The following is a 17854-nucleotide window of genomic DNA, read 5'->3' as shown; positions in this document are numbered from 1 at the left end:
ACTCCACAACTTATTATATGGCCAGCGTTAAACGCCGCCTCTCCTTCGACAACACATCTCTGTGTCTCCTTGGGAAGGATCGCGCTTAGAGATACCAGAGGCTCGTAAGCCGCCTGGTTCTCGAGACGTGCACGCTTTCGCATCGCTTCCATCACCTCTCGTCCCGCCATATTGAAATGTTCTCCGCGCCACCTATAGGTGCTGGAAAGTGCGAATACCAACTAGCCTGCATTGACACCCTTGTCCAGAGACTGAGAGACATCGGCGCATTTAAAAAATTCCACGTATTCCGAAGCGTGGCAGCACATTCCAAGCAAGAGAAACGATCGACGAAGGCGCGCGTTTGAAACCAACCGCGCCGCAGGCGCGCTCGGTTGCGCGAGCGATAGCCGACGCACCGTTTTGCGAAGCATAAAAAAAAAGCAACAACGGAGAGACATCGGCGCATGAAAAAAATTCCACCTATTCCGAGTGTGGCAGCATAGGCCAAGCAAGAGAAATGATCGAAAAAGGCGCACATTTTAAAAATAAACGCTGTGCCATACATGTACGACGAAAATCCTTTGGTACCAGGACGCTTCTGCCGTACATGTACGGCGGAAACCCTCAAGTGGTTAAGTATTTTTCCAGTGACATTTTATTCATGTTCATATTGTCGTCATCCATCTTCACGGATTTGCGCAAGCACACGGAGACAAAGAAGAGATACACAAGGATCAGCGCCATCTAACAACTGGTTTATTTTTTTTTGAAAATCTTCACTTAAACCCTTAACTGCTTTGGACGAGCAGAGCTCATCCTAATCGAATAGGTACTCCCCTCTAGCGTTCAGGAAGAGAGGCGCTCTTCTACAGCTTAGATTGCGTGTAATCCACCAGATGGCAGCATATACTTGACAATTTATTTTTCTCCTGCAGAAAGAACGCGGTTTTTGTATGAAAAGATGGCTTGCGGTGGCGGCCACCCATGCATAGCTGGCTCGTCAACACGAAAAAGAAGCTTTTCATTTTCGTCATCATATTCGAGTGATGATGATACGGATACAGATGTTTATCTTGTGTCCGGAAGTGAAGACAGTGATGGCGGTGAATTGAGCATCTTCTCCGGTGATGATGAAAACAGCTCGGAAGCGAACATCGCGAGTGCTCGCCAGTGGGTCCTGCGCGATGTGGACAACCCTCCTGTGAAGCCTCGTCGCTTTCCATTCTTGGCCTTTCTAGACAAGACTTTCAACTTGTCATCGCCAGATGACCTTATGGAATATATTCAGCAGTTTCTTCAAAAGTGCTTCATTTGCTCTCGGAAGCGAGGAGAAAACGGGAAAAAGTTGAGAAAGGAAACTCGCTTTTGGTGCAGGAGCTGCAGCAGGCCCCCTTGCGTTATTCCGTGTTTTGATTTGACTAAGTATGTGGTACAAATTTTTTTTCAACATCGACTAGCTACTTTTTAGTACAATCAGATTCGAAATCAGCAATAAAAAAAATAGGCACTTTTCGTTGTGAAATTTTCAAAACAATAAAGCACTAAAGGGGTTAGCAACCATCCACTATGCGCGATCTTGTCAAAAATACTCGTCAAAAAGTGCACATGGCACAGCTCGTGATCACACGCCTTAACGTACGGATGACAACAGCAGACTTTCTTTCTCAAGCAAGGCAACAGAGGGGGTGGCTTTGTCTCAGTGTGCTTGCACGAATCCAGTGAAGATGAATATGTTCCAACTAGGTCACTGCACTATGTGGACTGGGTCTGGCTGAAGCATAGTCCTAATAGTTGCATACATGTCTAAATTCTACATTCTTTGGATCGCAGTGACTTTTTATTTTAAATGCGAAGCATTTCTTAGTGAACCCAAGCCACTTTGAACGTTTCTATCTATGCATCTACAGTAGAGCCCCGCTGATACGTTTTTGAAGGGGCCATAGGAAATAAACGTAAGAGACGGGAAACGTAAGAGCCGAAAAACAGGAAAAAGGACAAAATATTAAGTGGTACAGAATTTTATTTCAATGCTTACGAGCAGCACGAAAATTGGCGCGCTCAGCTGCGATCTAGTCGATGGATAGAAACGCGGAGCTGGGGATGGCCTCATCCACAGAAACATAATCAACGTATGTAATTTTTTTTAACACCAACAGCTGTAGGCATGAAAGAACTAAGCACGCACAATCACGACCAGCACGGCGAGTCCGACCGCGAACCGCGCGCACGACCATGCGAGCTCCAACCAGCTCGAACTCCTCCCGTCCTCCGACAAATAACGATGATGATGTGTCTACGCCAACGCGATGGCAGAAGTGAATGCCAATCTCGAAGGCCTTGCTTTCGCGAACAATTACGTCATAGACGCCATGTTTGTGCAATACAAATCTCGGAGGCTATGCTTTTGACAATAGTAAATGCCACTCTTGAAGGCCTTGCTTTCGCGAGCAATTACGTCATAGACGCCATCTTTGCAATATAAATCTCGAACGCCATGCTTTTGTTTGCATCAATTAAAAGATCATGTTGCTTGCGCCTCTCATGCGGCTAATATTACGGTCAAACCAGGCCAAGCTGCGTGAAAATGCACCATGGCCGTTCTCTTCGGTACTCACTCGGCCGGCTCCGAGCGCACTTCGCGACGTATCGTACGGGAACAGTCTGACAGTTACGACGTAACAGCGGGATTCCCAATACATTGTATCCTATGGGAGCTGTGCCGGGACCGGCGGAAAACGACGTAACAGCCGGGAAAACACAGCAGTGAGGAACGTAACAGCGGGGTTCTACTGTACGTATCTATCCGTCTGCCTATCTAGCCGCCTACGTCTGGATGCTCTCGTGATTGCCTACTTAATTTGGTGTAGACAGAAGTTGGCATGGGAGGGTAAAAGGATTTGACGACTATGACTGTCTGGTCGAGACATGAATAATGTGAAAATCTTGTCGCGTACGTCGTGAAACCCTTTCCTCCAGACACGTGTGGCACGTATACCCGTTTACCGCGGGCCGCGATGTATGCGCCACAGCTGACTGACAGTTCGTATCTGCCTAGGAACGGCGAGAACAGGCATTGATAATGTAAAGGCAAGAGCGTTAAGAAAAACCGACATCGGTAGCGTTGAGCCAACGGATGCAAAGAATAAAAATTGCGATCCCAGAAGGAATCGAACCCAAGCGTTCTGCGTGGCAGTCAGGTATTCTACCACAGAGCCACGCAAGGTCTAGAAAGTGCTTTGGAAAACCTATGCAGGCGTAACGTCTGTGCAGCATCAGTTGTGGTAGTGCTGGCTATCTAATTTTACAACAAAGCAACAAACATTACAAATGTATTCCTACGATACAGGAGTCATGTCTGGTTAACTTCAATTGTGATTCCAGTGTTGGCTCCGGTTTTAGAGCAGTCTAATAAATATTACATTTGTATTCCTATGATTCGGCAAGTTATATTCAAGTGTTGCTCGACCCCGGGGGAATACACTAACGAAAGTTACTTATGATATTCACATCACCGCACCGTAAAGTGCATTGGCGTGTGTGCTGACGTTACATCAGATCATAAGTTACCCTTTAAACACCAGTCTTGTCGACGTGCCTGGTAAGCCCACTATGTGCACACAACGACATAGTGGGCTTGTCCTGTGTAGTATTTCTTCTTTTGTCTCTCGTTTTTCGCGCTGTAAATTAACTATGAACTCTTGCCAACTAGCCCGGCTTAGCACTCTTTTGCACAACGACTACACTTACAGAAACACGTCTATCCGCCTCATAATGCTTGGCTCAAAGCCAAGAAATGCAACATAGAACTACTCGCTGACTGCTTTGCATGAAACAGATTCCCACTAAGTGTGGGATCTCTCAAATTTTTTTAGATTCTAGATTCTGCATCTGAAACCATGTACAGAAGGCAAAGAAGTTTGTTGTGCTTAAAAATTAAGGCATGTTTTATGCCCACATTTGCTCAGTCATCTTAAATGCTCTGCATACTCATGAAGCTCCTGTGATGACGCAGGTTCATGAGCTGCCACCGGAGAAACTCAAAATTCGAGAGGTGGATGTCATCGACATTGCCAGTGACCCAGTGTTGCCAAAGGTGAGTGCAACTCCAGTGCACACGTTGTCTCATTATAGATGAGTAAAAGTAGTGGAGAACACCTTTTTAGCTTGATGTGCTCAAATTACTTCAGTGTAGTTCTTGGAGAAGTGTGGTTCTTGGAGTAATAATGGATAAGAAAGCTTCTTGCATGCTTGCCTTTCTAGATTTCTGTGGGATGCTCATTTGGCTGTTAAGTGTGGTGGTGCTGGCAGTCCCCGACAGACTCTGTGCCCAAGCAGTGCGTTGCTTTCTCTTTAGTTGTCGTCTGTGCCTTCTGCTCATGGCATTTTCCGCAAGAAGAGTTTACTCTTTGTCCATGCTTCAGCTATGGAGGCTGCCATTGTTGGCCGTTGTCATTGCTTGAGATAAGTGCAGTCTGTCTCTTACAGTTGTCTTGCTCTTCGGGGACCATTCATTCTTGTCTGTTTCACTTATGGATCATTATGGCGGTAGCATCGTACTGTCCTGGCAAAGAAACTCGGAAGGAAAATTTAGTGGAATGTGGCTGACTTGTGTAACGATAGAACGTGACATTTTGAATGCTATGCAGAAGAGAAAGGTGGTCGTTATGAAGCTGAAATGCTGGTTTTCTCTTGGAATGAAAAAAGGGCAATGAATAGAACTGTAGCAAACAGCGGGTTGTGTCCAGATAGGAATGTATCGGTCACCATCCCAGATTTTGATGAAATTACCGTAAGTGCAGGTTTTGTACAGACAAATTTAAGCTCTCTGTGTCAACAATTTATTACAAGACTTTAAACATGTGAATCACTATAGATCGCAGTGGCTATGCCAGAATTTTCAATTTCTCACTCCTTTTTTACGTAGCATTGTTTCATGTTGTGTAGCAACTGCGACCGATCAGTTTGGTTATGTCCAGTGCACTGAACCTCCGGTTAACGGCAAGCGTCGTCTGCCTGTGTTACAACGTGCTCCACGTTGAGTGACCTGCGCGACTGCGTTTATCTCAGGGTTGCTTTACTCAGACACCATGAATTGCCCTAGCTAAGTTGTGTGCCGCAAATCTAGCGATTGGCAACTTGTGAAGCTGCAACATCATGTAAGGCTTGTACAGCGTCTGGCGGGTGGAGTCCCTTCAGCTTGTTGCTGCAGTGAGCGTTGAGCTCTCGCAATCTAATCAATGCCAGGATACACGCGTCTGCTGCTGTAACTTCACCCCTGAAGACAAAACCATATTGCTTGAGTTTATATGGGATTGTTGCCGTACAAGAGAATAAAATAAGAATGGCTGGTAGTGTGGCGGCGCCTGGTGGAACAGACCTCAACCACTCCGTGCACTTTGTCTCTGTTGCCAGACTGCGCACTGCCGGGCGCGCTCGACGGAGCCGAATTCATAGAGTGCGCTTCTATAGTGCCAGGAATATACTGGCTAGTGTGCTGATGGCACGGCCTCGCGTGGCCTTCCACAGTCGCCGCATGGCGGCGCTGCAACTCTTAAGGTGCGTCGCGTGTCCGCTTTTAGCTGCACAGCACTACACTTTCTGCTGTGAATCCAGTGTTCTTCGTTGCTTTTAAAGCGTTCATTAAAACACTTGACCTGACGGAGGAAAAGTTAGCGTCAAATTACTGCCTGCAGAGAATCCTGAACTGGCTCAGCACTACAAAACGACGAAGCATTTAACACTTATCTAGTACTTATGTCGTCTGCTAGTTTTTGGCATTCTGTGCTTAACCATCAAATTTGCGAAACAGAAAAGTCAAATTGAATATCGTTCGACAGACCCAACTTGCCAATTTAGAACAATCGGCTAAAGTTGACATGTAGGCAGGATAAATCTTTTTGTAAGAATGCCTCACGGCAATTTCGATCGCGATAAAGTCCAACTCGGATTCGTCGCTGCATACGGGAACATTCGCTGGGAATTTTACTCGACCTGGATCCAGTCAACTGCGATTTGTACATCTCGGTCATAGTCCTATGAGTGGTGCATCACAATCAGTATGATGGTGCCGAGGTAGTCAGATCGTGTGGCTACGATAATTCGTAATGGCAAGCAGAAATCTGACCTGGAGCGGGTCGAAAGTAATGGTAAATGCTGTAATTGAGAATTGCTGATACGATCCTTTTTCTTTTGTTGTTCTTACCTTCCGTAAAAATGAAATTCATCCCGTGTGACAATGGTATATTACACATATGATTACACAAATGCACTTACATTTCCTGAAAAGATGATGGCACCAACGAGAGTAACCTTTTGTTTGCTTTCACATCACCAAAGGGATCATCACTTGTCCAGGGCCACAGATATCAGCATAGACCCTATACTTTCGGCTCTGTGGTTACGATGTTTCTGTAGTTCAGCTGTGCCTACTGCAATGTTGTACGTGAGTTAGTCTGTATTTAACAGAGCATCATGTATATGGGTCATTCCATGCCAAATCACCCAGCGTTTTTCCAACCATCACAAATATGGCTGAAAAAATTTCCACGCTTTTCTCGAAGTTCAAAACTCGTTCTGCTCATTTATTTCTGTTGCCAAAAATTGTCCCGCCTGTTTGTGAGAGTCTGTAGTTTTGCGCCGACTTAGCTAAAGGGCATCAAACATAGATTTTTTTCAAAGGATGTTTACGGGATGCACTCGATAAAATGGTATTTCCGACAAGCTAATGAAGTGATGTAACTGTAAAAATAATGACTTGTTTATGTATATCGATTCTTCGAGGGCTTTTCGCACGAGCAAAATTGAATAAAGTTGCAAAGTTTGATATTTTTTTCCAGGAAAAAGGCAAACTCAAAGGGTAGAAATTAATTATATACTGGAAGCCTAATCGACATACTACAAAAGAAAAATAATTTAGTCGCCGAAGGTGTAGCAAATCGTCTGAAAAAAAATTGCGAATTTCACTTTTTTTGTGAAAAGCTCTTGTATTCATCGTCAAAAAACTTGCCTTGGTGGTCGGACTAAAAATATGCACGATGCTTCATTTGAAAGCTTTATGTATTAGCTAAACATAGACAAAGTTACAAAAGGGTATTATTTTAACTTGAGAAATATTTTTTTGAAATTTTGTATCTCCACCAGCTTTTTGCCGACGTAACCGAAGCGGCATGAAGCCCTCGCAAAGGCAATCTTCAGCCAATGCCCACTGACCTGGGATGCAGACGTCAAACATGGTGCTGTCTATAAAGTAATGGAAAAGGAAATGGGGTTGCTTTATAGACAGCACCATGCTTGACATCTGCATCCCAGGTCAGTGGGCATGGGCTGAAGATTGCCTTTGCGAGTGCTTCATGCCGCTTGAGTTACGTCAGCGAAAAGCTGGTGGAGATACAAAGCTTCAAAAAAATATTTCTCAAGTTAAAATAATACCCTTTTGTAACTTTGTCTATGTTTAGCTAATACATAGAGCTTTCAAATGAAGCATCGTGCATATTTTTAGTCCGACCACCAAGGCAAGTTTTTTGACGATGAATACAAGAGCTTTTCACAAAAAAAGTGAAATTCGCAATTTTTTTTCAGACGATTTGCTACACCTTCGGCGACTAAATTATTTTTCTTTTGTAGTATGTCGATTAGGCTTCCAGTATATAATTAATTTCTACCCATTGAGTTTGCCTTTTTCCTGGAAAAAAATATCAAACTTTGCAACTTTATTCAATTTCACTCGTGCGAAAAGCCCTCGAAGAATCGATATACATAAACAAGTCATTATTTTTACAGTTACATCACTTCATTAGCTTGTCGGAAATACCATTTTATCGAGTGCATCTTATAAACACCCTTTGAAAAAAAATTGTTGTTTGATGCTCTTTAGCTCAGTCGGCGCAAAACTACAGACTCACAAACAGGCGGGAAAATTTTTGGCAACAGAAATAAACGAGCAGAACGAGTTTTGAACTTCAGGACAACGTGGAAATTTTTTCATCCATATTGGTGATGGTCGGAAAAACGCTGGGTGATTTGGCATGGAATGACCCATATGCAAATGTAAGGGGGTCACTTTCACTGTCCTGCATTTTCCAACATGACACGAGTATTTTCTTGGTCGCACGCGATAAACATGAGCCAGTCTGAACAGGATTCACTACTCATGGATTTTATTAGGAAGACATTGCTTATTTCATAAAAAAAATATTACATTTAATAAAAAATAACACTTGGTCAACCTGAAGGGTGGTCCATTGTGTAATCAAACTCCTGTTTTGTATGTTCACCATAATGAGACGACAAGAGAGATTGTAGAAGCTTGGCATGTTTGCAGACTTCGAGACTCATGTGTTAGTCATCCATCCACCGCGTTGAATGAAGATGAAATTAACTTGCTAAACAAGATGTGAAGTGTATCGTTTTGTTAATGACTTGATCGTTTTTATGTCTAGGAATATGCGGTGCTGTGTTGCTCATGCGCAGTGATTATAACTGGTTATCGGGCATGTAATATGTCCTTTCTTATGGAATAAAGGTCAGTTGTTAGTCTGCACTGGTCCTTGTGTACTTTTTCCATTGTCTTCGTGTGGTGTGCCCAAATTTTACACTATGCAGCCCACCTGTCCAAGTCGTAATGGTGTCCGCAAGCTTGTATTTCATTTTTAACACAAGGAAAGGCAAGAACAAAAAAAAAAGGATCATATCAGCAATTCTCCTCTACAGCATAAGAAAAAAAAAAAAGCTGCATGAAAAGTTGCATCATCTTCTACACGTAAAAGATTGGTGTCTGATAGCCCAGATATTAAAAAATGACTTTTATCTAGATGACTCGCTAATCTGCACGGATAATGAAGAAGAGTCGAGAGAAAAAACTTGTACAAGACTGTCTTGCAAGATGCTAGAATGCATTTGTCTAAGTGGACAGCCTTCAATGTACAGCAATAGAACTGAAGTCAGTGACAGAAAATGGCAAGAAAAAAAATGCGGCAAGTTTGCACTAAGTCGCGCAAGGCTTGACACAGCGAAGCACTGGGAAACCTGTCTATATTTCTCTGGGCGATCTTCTTTGTTTTCTCTCTGTCTTTGTCTGTTTATATCTATTTCTTTCAGCGAAGCTTCAACTTGGGCTAGTTGGTACGGCATTGTAATGTTGCTGCTCTGGGCAAAATGCACGAAGGACTAACGAAAAAAGGGGACGGGACAAGTGGTCCCGTCCCCTTTTTTGGGGATGCTTGTCCCCAAAACGGGGAGAGGACCACTTGTGTTGGCCCCTTTTTTCGTTAGTCCTTCGTGCATTTCGCCCAGAGCAGCAACATTACAATGCTATTTCTTTCCTATCTCAGTCTCGATTCCCCTCGTCCTTATTCTCTCACTCTCTTCCCTCCTCACTTGGGCTTTTCTACCCCCGTGCTATACGATACTATGCAAGGTGTTCTGTTGGCGTGCCTGGATAGCCGAGCAGTTAAGACGCTCACCTCAGAATTGTGGGTACGCAAGTGCGAATCCTACCACCTCGTGAGAAATATTTTTTTGCCAATTCTTTACATCTTTATTTCTTCGACCTCCTCCTCACCCGTACATCTCTCCTCTGCTTTGTGCTTCCCCCTTGCCGGACAAATTGGCGCGAGTGTTCTGGGAGCAAAGCAGAAGAAGAGGATGAAAAGAGCTCGTGCTCTTTGTCGTGTTTGTCGTATCCAAATTACTTTTGCGAATAATTTGTAGAAAAGTGAAAGTGGGCCTCTAATTGCTTTCTGATGATGATTATTATGTAAAATGTGTGGCACAAAGAACGGCTCAAACGGACGTTTATTGGTGTCCGCATATGCACGTCAAAGCTCCTGGGTTCCTGGTAGAACGAGCTCACAAGCACAGCCGCACGCTGTGCTTTCTTCTTTCTGTGGGACGGGCGCGGGAAATGCAACAATTAAATTGGTGTTTTTCCATCTCGGTGATACATCTGAGGTCTTTAAGCCATTTTGTGTAGAATGGTGTGTTCCCTTCCTCTTTGATCAAAGCGACTGCTGTGCAGTTTTCTCCTGTTGCCTTTGTGCAGGACATGGCCTTTCCAACCTCATCTATAACTACACAGGGGAACTTTGGTTCTGTGGGGTGCTATTCTAGGCACTGTAGAATTCCGTCATTTGTCGACTCCAATTGGCCCAGAGGGCGGCTATGACCTCTCTGATTGGCTTGAAATTCTGCCATTGCAGAATTTGACAAAATGGTGAAATTTGACAGTCTCCAGTTTGGCTTTCATTTCACTTGGTAAGGTTGGATGACTTATCCATAAGCTGCTGTACAGTTCAGACTAGAAGTCTTCTGCCACCTTTGCTATGTCAATGAAATGGCTAATAACATTTGGCTGCTTCTTAAATTAATGACAGAAAAATGATTCCATTGAAACAAGACATGGAAAACCAAAGTAACTGGGCAAGTATGCCAAATTGTCTTCTCTGTAAAGGCTTTCACACAGCGTAATGAAAGGATGCAGCTGTGGCTTCATGATTATCACCTTTTTTTTTTCTCTATTTAATGATGTGATGCCTACCTTTAATCGTGCTTTCTGACACAGCTAGCATCATGGGCCAGATTTAACCCGGAATGCTTTACTAAAAAGCGCTGAATTCTAGTATTCACACTAGAATTCTAGTGTTCACACTGTGCTCACTCGTGAAACAAAGTGCATTTGAATGACAGATGCCACCTTCCTGGGCAGTGAGCAACCGACCAGGCTTACATTAATATGCAGGGCAAGCTGAGGCACATTCAGCACCTTTAACTGAGAACATTGTTAGGCAGGGCTGCGAAGTGCTTTTCCGGGTTCTAAGTTCAGTTCATGATCGAGGCAGCAACATTTTGACGAGGCAGCACATATGCACTGAGATAAAGCGGCACATTAGCTCTTTAAATGCACTCTCAGTTAGTGGCAGTGTGAAACGTAGCTTCATCCTTGCTGCACTGTTGCACATTGTAGTGTCGTTGACAGTTAGTATGTAGTTGCATGCTTTGCTTCTCTCTGCTGCATGCATTTGTTTATATATAGAGCACAAGAGCTTAGTGTCATAGACAAACATTGCAAGCAGATGAGAAAGTGACACTGCAAGGCTGGCACACTGTTCTGAATTGCTGTAACATGTTCCCAGTAGTAAGCAGTGGTACAAGTTACATATTCCTATGCTTGTAGCTTTTTTTGGGCCGGTCAGTGTGAACTTAGGTTCGGCTGAAAGTGAGTGATCTTGAGTGTGTGATCTTGAGCAGCTTTTTTTCAGTGCAAAACAGATGAGGACAAGAGACCGAGAAACAAGGAGACGCAGACGAGCGTTGTCTCCTTGTTTCTCGGTCTTTCGCACTCATCTGTTTCGCACCGAAATAAACTTGTTCAAGATCGTGAACCAACTAACTTGCATCAGATTCTTGCCGAGTAAGTGATTCTTTTCTTCGGGGTATTTCACAATTTAAAAAAATATCAGAATGGGCACATTTTAACAGGCCTGTTGAGCATTCTAAAGCACCATCTACAAAATGGACCCTGAAACAGTGTTTGCAATCTGTGCAAGCCCAACATTATCAAATTCTCTCTGCAGAACTGCAGGCCCATTTGAAATGTTACCTCCTCCTTGGCAGTTTTTCTCCGCTTTGCTAGAGATCAGTGGCCGGGGCTAAGCTCCATCTCCTGCGGTCAGCCACCTGTGCACATGCGGTCTATGCCACCAGGTGGCACGAAAATCCTGGCCACTGGTTGCTCAAATCTTTTCATTCGGGAAGCTGATAATCTGCAAATGCTAAGAAGCTAGCAGACAAACTAAAACTCATGGCGATTGTCATTAAGCAATAAATACAGGAATGGAGGTGTTATCCTAACGGTGAGAAGTGATCCTGGCATATATAACGAGCCCTATGCCACTCTGCTGCTCGCCGGTTGCCTTGCACGGGCACGCAATGTTGCGATTGCCCCATGGCAACAATCGCTACGTTTGCAGCCCACGATACAGCAAGAGTGGTTCGGGGCGTTATTCAGAAGAAACCTCGAGATCAACACTGGTAGTGCTGCTCACGTCAACATGGAGCACGTTGCACCCCCCGAAAGTTGCCAAGTCTAGTAGTTAGTTGTGATAGCGTAATCTCTTCCTTGTGCAGTTTTCTTTTAACTGAACAAATTATAAAGTGTTACAGCTGTTGCAAACTAATTAGGTTGGCAAAATTGTTTTGATGTCATTCAGACAACCAATTGCATTGGTTAGCTTGTGACGTCTTTCACCTTGGGCAAGGGTGGCAGGAAACTCTATTGGCAGTGCCATTGTGATCTTAGGTGGTGTGCATATCAAGGATTTTATAATAAATTACTTTATGCAGACTACTTTAATTGGCCAGCTATTGATCCTAAGGACTTGTGATCCTAAGTGCTCGTGCTGCTCAATTTTGTTTGTACAAGAGCCTCAAAACCACTTGAGGGTAAGCTGTGGGAGCACTGGCAATTCTGGCGGCTGCATGGAAGAAGACAACGAACAGCGCGCTTAAGGCTGAAACATATGCACCATTTGTGGCGGCGCATCAACGCCACCAGAGAGAGCGGCAAACCATATGAGGAGCGTTAAAGCCAGCGTCAGCTCAGTGTCGCTCAGTGTGACCAGAGGGAATGAACCTGAGACCTCGTAAAGCAGTGTACAGTTTCCGTCCAAGGACCAATAAGATATATTCCTGATTATAGCTTTTATGTCTCATTTGCAGTTTTGTAGTGCAAAAAACAAGTCGCAGTGCCGCCGAAAGGTCTATTTTTTTTTTTACTTGTAGCGCCAGCTATTGGCATTAAAGGGACACTAAAGGCAAATATTAAGTCGACGTTGATTGTTGAAATAGCGGTCCAGAAACCTCGCAGTGCTACTTTTGTGCCAAGGAAGTGCATATTTTGAAATTAAATCACGTTTTAGTGGTCCGCATCACGTTAGCGCACTTCAAATCACCCGCCTGAAAGTGGTCTTTCTCACGTCACTGTTGCAGTGCCCAACGTTGCCCGCCTTTACTGTGCAGCGGCGTGCACTGGTGGTGTGCACCATTCGGGCATCCGGCAACATCACATGCATGCGGCATTTTGTCGAAGTTTCTGTCAGAGCGACTTTCACGAGCATGCAAAACACACGCGGCAGTACGCGATACCGAAACTACCACTGAGACGCGACCGCGTGAGCGAAGTAAGGCGCCGGGCGAAGCGCAGTTCGGCGAAAACGGAACTTTTGAACCACGCGCGCCGTTGCCCATGGCAACGCCACAGAGGTTCTTTTTTCCATGAATCAAACAGAAACGAACGAGCAGCATTTTATTACGTCTCTTGATGAACGGAAGGTTCTTTTTTTATTGCTGCTAGTTTGATTACTAGTGATTAATTGTAGTCGGACGCTCTCACGTCATCGGGATCATTTCCAAAATGTCCCACTCGTGGCGCACGTCGTGTGATACATTTAGCTTAATTTCTCGGTAAGTAGGGCACTGCTGTTGATAATATTGCCGTTTTAGATGTCATACATTGAGCTTTCACTCTGACATTGTTATTTGCCTTTAGTGTCCCTTTAAGAAGAACCACAAACTCGTAATATATGGCCTTTGAGCTTGAAGTTGTCACATATCTTTGAGGCCACATATTCGGCCAATACACTTATTCCTGCTAAGCCTACCGATGAACTTGAGTACTGCTCTCGGAAAGAGTTCAAAGATATCACGGGCGCTTTGCTGTTGAAGCTTCTAGGGAACAAGTTAAGTCAAATACAAGCATCAGTTAAGAACTGAAAGGCCACACAGTGCACGGCGACGACTTATTAGATCAGAGGCGGGCGGCAGCCATTTTAGCAGCAGCGACGACGCCGTTACGTAGCGGAAGTCACTGCCAGCCACACGCTGATTGGTTCTGTGTCCATTGAACTGCTTCTGGCACAGACGCTGCTGATGTCTGAACTGTCCTGAGGTGGGCGTTTTGGTCACCTATAGCATCGACGCCGAGGAAAGGAACGCCGGGAAAGCGCCGCCAGGAACGCTGCATATAGTTTGGCCTTGAGGGAACAGTCGCTTAAGGTGGAACAACATTTTTCAAGGTGTTTAGCCACAAACGTGCATTTACTGGCACATGTCCTGTATATGCTTTCAGCGATCCATTGCTAGATGACGCTGCTTGGAGCCGGCCAGCATACTGTGCTTTAGTTTGCAGTATGCCATCTCCCTTTTTGTTGCTTTACTACATCACAGCTTGCACCCTCACACCTTTACTATTTTGTTTAAATTAGTCACAACTGTACCAAATTTTGTTGCTGTTGCACACTAAGTGTCCATATCCTCTTCCGAGGATGCTTGCATGCTGCCTCTAAAAAAACTGTACACCGGCACCGTGTGTGCGAGCTGTTGTTGGCCAAGATTTAGCGTAGTTTGCTAACTACAATGTCGTCATCTTATTGGGCTGCACTGTCATCCCACAATGTTGGGCACATTTTTGCCGTTCTCTCGTGACATTCATATAACATGAGTGTTCTATCCACCGCGTTTCACTTAAGATAGATAGGACAATAATGTTATACTTGCATTGTAAGCAGTACATAATACGCTTTGACAACACACATGTCTGTCATTGTGCACAATTTATGATGCACGTGTGTATGTGATCATGCAAGTATTTTTATGATATATATCACAATATATGTCAAGATATGTGCGGTGTATGCAATGATATAAGTTTGTATTTGTTGCATGTAAAGACAAATTGTGTGGACAGTTTACATAAGAATGTTCACATGTGCATATGTTGTGTGTCAAATGTTCACATGTGCCATCATTGTGTGTCGTAGACTGTAATTATTGCATGTGTGCTTTCGGAGTACTTCAGAAGGGAGGACATTAGGGCATGTTTAGTTTGTCGTACTTCAAAAACCACAGTACAAACCAATGTGCAGCAGTCTCTGAAGAGAACAGTGCTTTGCGATAGGTAGCGAGGCACTGGAATTTGTATTCCTTAGGACAGGCAGTAAGCGCAGAGCCGAACTAGAAGAACAAGGATGGGACGGAGCACGTTCGGCAGGCATTCTCAAATCACGAATGGTGGTTCACCACTGTCACTGAAGAGAAAGGTGAATCTTACCGGTACTCACCTACGGAGCAGAAACCTGGATGCAATGGAAAGCAATACAATGGGTGTAACCTTGAGGGACAAGAAGAGAGCAGAGTGGGCCAGGTACCAAACGGGTGTTAAGGACATCTTAGTCGAAATGAAGAAATGGACAGGGCATGTAGCGTGTGGGCTAGATAACCGCCGGCCATTAAGAGTGACAGACTGGATTCCAAGAGAAAGGAGACGTGCGAGGGGGAGACCGAAAGTAAGGTGGGCAGATGAGATTGTTAAGAAGTTTGTAACGTGGCCGAAGCAAGCACAGGATTGGCGGTATGACATGGCCCTGCAGTGGGCGCAGTCAGGCTGATAACGATGATGACTAAATGAATGGGCTCTCATGTTCATTTAGTGCGCTATGGTTTCTGAAGTACAATGCTTTTGTAGTCCCATTTAATTATGCTGGATGACCAACTTTTTGAGAGCAATGTATTCAAGGAGTAAGTTTTCTGGAATGGAGTTCTGTCAGTTTTGACCACCAGCACTTAAGAAGCCTGTTGATACCAAGCAGACAGGGGCAGCTTGCACCATAGAAGCTGCTTTGTAGTGACAGGAACATGCAGCTTTTAGGAAGCAGACTCTGGCTGCAGAGAGTGTGCACGGTTGTCAGCTGGCGTTTGCACGCAGTAACATGCAGCCACAGTGTTGCACAGCATCATCTGCGGTTTGGCAAGTTGTTTGATGTTCATTGTGATGAATGCAATGCACAACAGCATGGCAAGAAAGTGAGACAAGCTCTGATGTGATGTTCATATTTATTGAAAGCTACACCGCTCCTACGCACTGGAAACTCCGCCCAAGCAGCAAACAAAATTGGCACTAGAAGAGAGTGATGCGATAACTAATGTGTTTTGTAAATTATTGTGAATCTTTTCACTCAGAGTATAGTAGAATACCTGCGCTGTTTTTCTTTCATTACATCCTAACTTTGCCTCTCGCTTGTACAGTTGCCGTCTTGATTAAGCCATGTGTGTGCCGCATTCATCGCAGTGTTGTTTGCTTGAGAGTAGTAGTTCCTCGTCGTGTGAGCGAGGCAGTGCGCACGCTGTGCTCCTCTTTTTTTTTCTTCCTCCTCATGCCGACCCTTTGTCAAAGGCCTGAATGTGTGCGCCTTCCAGGATGGACGCAGGCGGCATGCTGGTTGCGGCGCAGGAGAGGTAGTAGTGACCTTTGCCCCATGTTTTTTTTGTCTTGTGTGTGTGGCTGCTCTGCATGCTTCCACTAACGCTCACTCTCCTGTTACAATGCACTTGTAGCTGGCCAAGGGAAGGGCTGTCTTTGTGCATGCGGTGTTTACGATGCTCTACTGCAACTCACGTGCTTTAATTTATGAGCCACGTTTCTCTTTACGATCAAGTCCTTAGTAATTGAAGCTAATGTGCGAGCTTCCATATCTGTGCTTGTATGCACAAAAACTTACTTAGCATACTTCCAAGGCCTGAGGGCATTACAACGAGTGTTACATAACAAATGTCTGTACAGAAAAATGAAACTTACAGTTACAGCCATAGGTCGGCAAACTTGCTCGTGAGTCGACTCATTGAGACTCGCTCAGACTCGGATCGGGCCGTGAATCTGAGTCTGAGTGAGTCCGGCCGAGTAATATTTTGGCATGTTTGAGTCGGGGTGAGTCTGGTTGAAGACAATATTAGTGAGTCTGAGTCCGAGTGAGCTCCACCTTTTGTTGCTGACTTATGGTCCTGTCTACTCATCTTCAGCCTTACTGTCAGCCTTATATCGGCTTACGTTTATACTCGAGTCTATTCACACATATCTCGGCGCACTAGCATTCATGTGCCACCTCAATATTTATTGATCCGAGGCGCGAGTTAGGGGAAGGGGTGGCACGACCTCCCCTCACAAACTCTTTCATAGGAAGTTCTTGATAAAACTACCTTGTGTGAGTCATGTATTTCATAAAAATGTCCTTACTGGATTGATATATGATAATGATTATATATTTCATTTCATTTCATTTTATTATACCCCTCAGGGCCAAGAGGCATTACAGAGGGGGAGTGGTAACAACACTTTGACACAAAAAACAAGAAACAAAGGAACGAAAAAAAAAAACAAAAAAAAGTAATAGAAAACGCACATGAAACAATAGAGCAAAATGTGAATTTACAGTGAGTTTACAAAGAGCCTGAGTATACAATGTTAGCTATGGAATTACGGAACTGTTCATGATGAATAATGTTCACGACGTCCGCGGGAAGGCCATTCCAATCGCGAGAGGTTCGTGGTAGAAATGAATGATAAAAGTGCGCAGTATTACATGAAGGGAGTCCGACTTTATGACGATGATCTGTGCGATGGGATACATAAGATGGCTCAGGGATGAGGCGATCGCGTAGTGCAGGATGATGATACGTCTTATGAAACAAGGCAATGCGTGACACTTTTCTGCACGATGATAATGATGGGAGGGAGAGGTTTGATTTCATGGAAGTTATACTGATATATATGATACTGATATATATGATTATATATTGTCACGCACAGTTTAAGAAAACACTTTTAATTCGGGCGAACTTGTGCCCTGCAAACAAGTAGTTACAACGAGAATGTCTCTATATAGAACACCGTTTTTCTACCAGAGTCTCACACCTCTTCTTCTTCTCGAGTCCCGTCCGTTCGCACGCGCCTGTGTTGTCAGAGCCCATGGCATCCACCGGTAATCCTCTTTCTCTTTCCGTGGACAACTAGAAAGGTTGTAGGAAACGTCCGGCGCGCGTACTT

General features: G+C 44.4%; 1 protein-coding gene across 2 annotated transcripts in view; it reads left to right on the top strand.

The window, feature by feature from the left end:
- The window catches only part of LOC119391026 (phosphatidylinositol transfer protein alpha isoform), a 129599-nt gene that overhangs the window by 44374 nt on the left and 67371 nt on the right, over positions 1-17854 (top strand). Inside the window, exons 4-5 of one of the 2 annotated variants that reach the window (XM_037658731.2) lie at positions 3995-4075; positions 16231-16269. In XM_037658731.2, the coding sequence (XP_037514659.1) occupies positions 3995-4075; positions 16231-16269 (120 nt within the window). The remainder of the gene's footprint in view (positions 1-3994; positions 4076-16230; positions 16270-17854) is intronic. The other variant, XM_037658732.2, reaches the window with a different exon arrangement.

The sequence above is a fragment of the Rhipicephalus sanguineus genome, chromosome 4 (assembly GCF_013339695.2).
Source record: "Rhipicephalus sanguineus isolate Rsan-2018 chromosome 4, BIME_Rsan_1.4, whole genome shotgun sequence".
Classification (NCBI taxonomy): Eukaryota; Metazoa; Arthropoda; class Arachnida; order Ixodida; family Ixodidae; genus Rhipicephalus; species Rhipicephalus sanguineus.
The sequence above is the reverse complement of the archived record's forward strand: the minus strand, read 5'-3'. Positions and strand labels throughout refer to the sequence as shown.